Source organism: Austrofundulus limnaeus, unplaced genomic scaffold, assembly GCF_001266775.1.
Source record: "Austrofundulus limnaeus strain Quisiro unplaced genomic scaffold, Austrofundulus_limnaeus-1.0 Scaffold131, whole genome shotgun sequence".
NCBI lineage: Eukaryota > Metazoa > Chordata > Actinopteri > Cyprinodontiformes > Rivulidae > Austrofundulus > Austrofundulus limnaeus.
In genome coordinates this window covers 140,712-142,367 of record NW_013952533.1, presented here as the reverse complement: position 1 = coordinate 142,367, position 1,656 = coordinate 140,712, and the positions used below count along the sequence as shown (strand labels likewise).

Below are 1,656 nucleotides of genomic sequence, written 5' to 3'. Positions count from 1 at the left end.
TGAGCACCAAGCAACAACCCTAGGTTCTCCCCTGAGAACCAGGCCAAAAATTTTATGTTCAACCCTGAGTATAACCTCTTTTAAATTACAAACACCTTTATATTGTCATTATTTTTGTTATTTTAAACGCAACTGTTAATTTTTTTACTTTGTGACAACATTACTGTTAGCTCTCAATAAAACTTGTTGAAAAAGTGCTTCTCTGTGCAAATTGGGTTTAAAACATGAAAAATTTACTGAAGAGTTAAAAAGGTATTTTCAGCAGAAATGAAACCTTTAATCACCACTTCTTTGTGTTTTATGTGTGAGCTCGGTCAAAAACCTGTCAATTGGGCTAGCGTTCTTTCATTCTCTTCTGGGGCCACCACTRCACCCCCCTAGAGGTGTGCCCCCCACTTTGGGAACTTCTGGGCTAAAGTAATGTTTTCTCAGTGGGAAAGTGTGATTCTACTGATGAGGACTGATTTACGTGTGTTTGTGTGTGCAGGTTTGAGCTGATGCGRATGTGYTGGCAGTACAATCCTAAGATGCGTCCAGCCTTCGTGGAGATCATCAGCAGCATCAAGGACGACCTGGAGCCGTCTTTCAGCGAGGTCAGTTTTTACTACAGTGCTGACAACAAGCCCGCCGACACGTCGCAGCCGCACACGGACAAGCTGGATCACGCGCCGGACTTTCCCCTGGACCCCGCTTCCTCCTCGCAGCAGACCCCCCAGCCGACGCCGCACTCTCCCGGCTCGGAGCCCCCACCGTCCCCGTCGCAAGCCCCCAGCTCCCCGTCCTCCCCCTGCACGTCGAGCGCCGTCACGGACAAGCAGCCCTCAGGCCAGCAGGCGGCCAACGGGCTCTCGGGGACGGTTCCGCCCGCGGCCTCGGGGCTCGGCGCCGGCCCGGGCGTCACGATCCGGCCGTCCCCGGACGAACTACCGCCGTACGCGCACATGAAYGGAGGACGGAAGAACGAGCGCGCCATGCCTCTTCCTCAGTCGTCAGCCTGCTGATAAGACCGACCAGACTGCGAAGCGTCCGCCTACTGCCGAGAAAAATCAGATGTCCCAGTGGGTTTCTTTCCTTTTTTTTTTTAAATCTCCACAAGGTAGATGTGGTTACTCAAAGATCTGAGTGAATGTGGAGAAAACTGTCAAAAGTTCTGCTATATTGCCACACACACTATCCCAGCCTATCCTAGGTTCAGTTTCTACCAGCTGGTTGTCAGATGTGACACTGCCTCTGCTGCTGAGTGGAAAGACCAAAAACGAAATGAAAATTAAAAAAAAAAAACATACTATAAATAAATTAAGAAAAAGAAACAGATAAAAATACTTTGAGGGAGCTACTTTCCTCACTTTACGGCTGAAATTGTTTTATAAATAGTTTTTTGTTACTTTTTTATGTGTTTCCAAGRGGAAACTAACTGTACAGGCCTTTTTAAGTGGTTGGCGTTTTTTGTTGTGCTTTTGGACGGGCATTATGGTGAAAAAATATTAAGCATATCTAATGATGAAGAAGGAGGAGGAGGAGCAATTCAGAGGGGTCTGGTCGGTCTTTCCTCGTGACAACCTGATGCCAGTTCAACAGCCAGACCAATGGAAACTAAACAGAGGGAGAAAAGTCAGCTCTGCCAAATTTGTTGCCAAAATGTTTTTTTTTTTTTTT

The 1,656-nt window shown here is 47.3% G+C and overlaps 1 protein-coding gene across 1 annotated transcript; it reads left to right on the top strand.

Annotated features, from left to right (window-relative positions):
* Positions 1-509: 509 nt before the first annotated feature.
* LOC106522527 (insulin-like growth factor 1 receptor) lies at positions 510-1,269 on the top strand (the record flags this gene model as incomplete). The annotated part of the gene is given in 1 exon segment (XM_014015559.1): positions 510-1,269. A coding segment is annotated over 1 exon segment (492 nt), but the record flags the coding sequence as incomplete, so codon positions are not given.
* Positions 1,270-1,656: the final 387 nt, after the last annotated feature.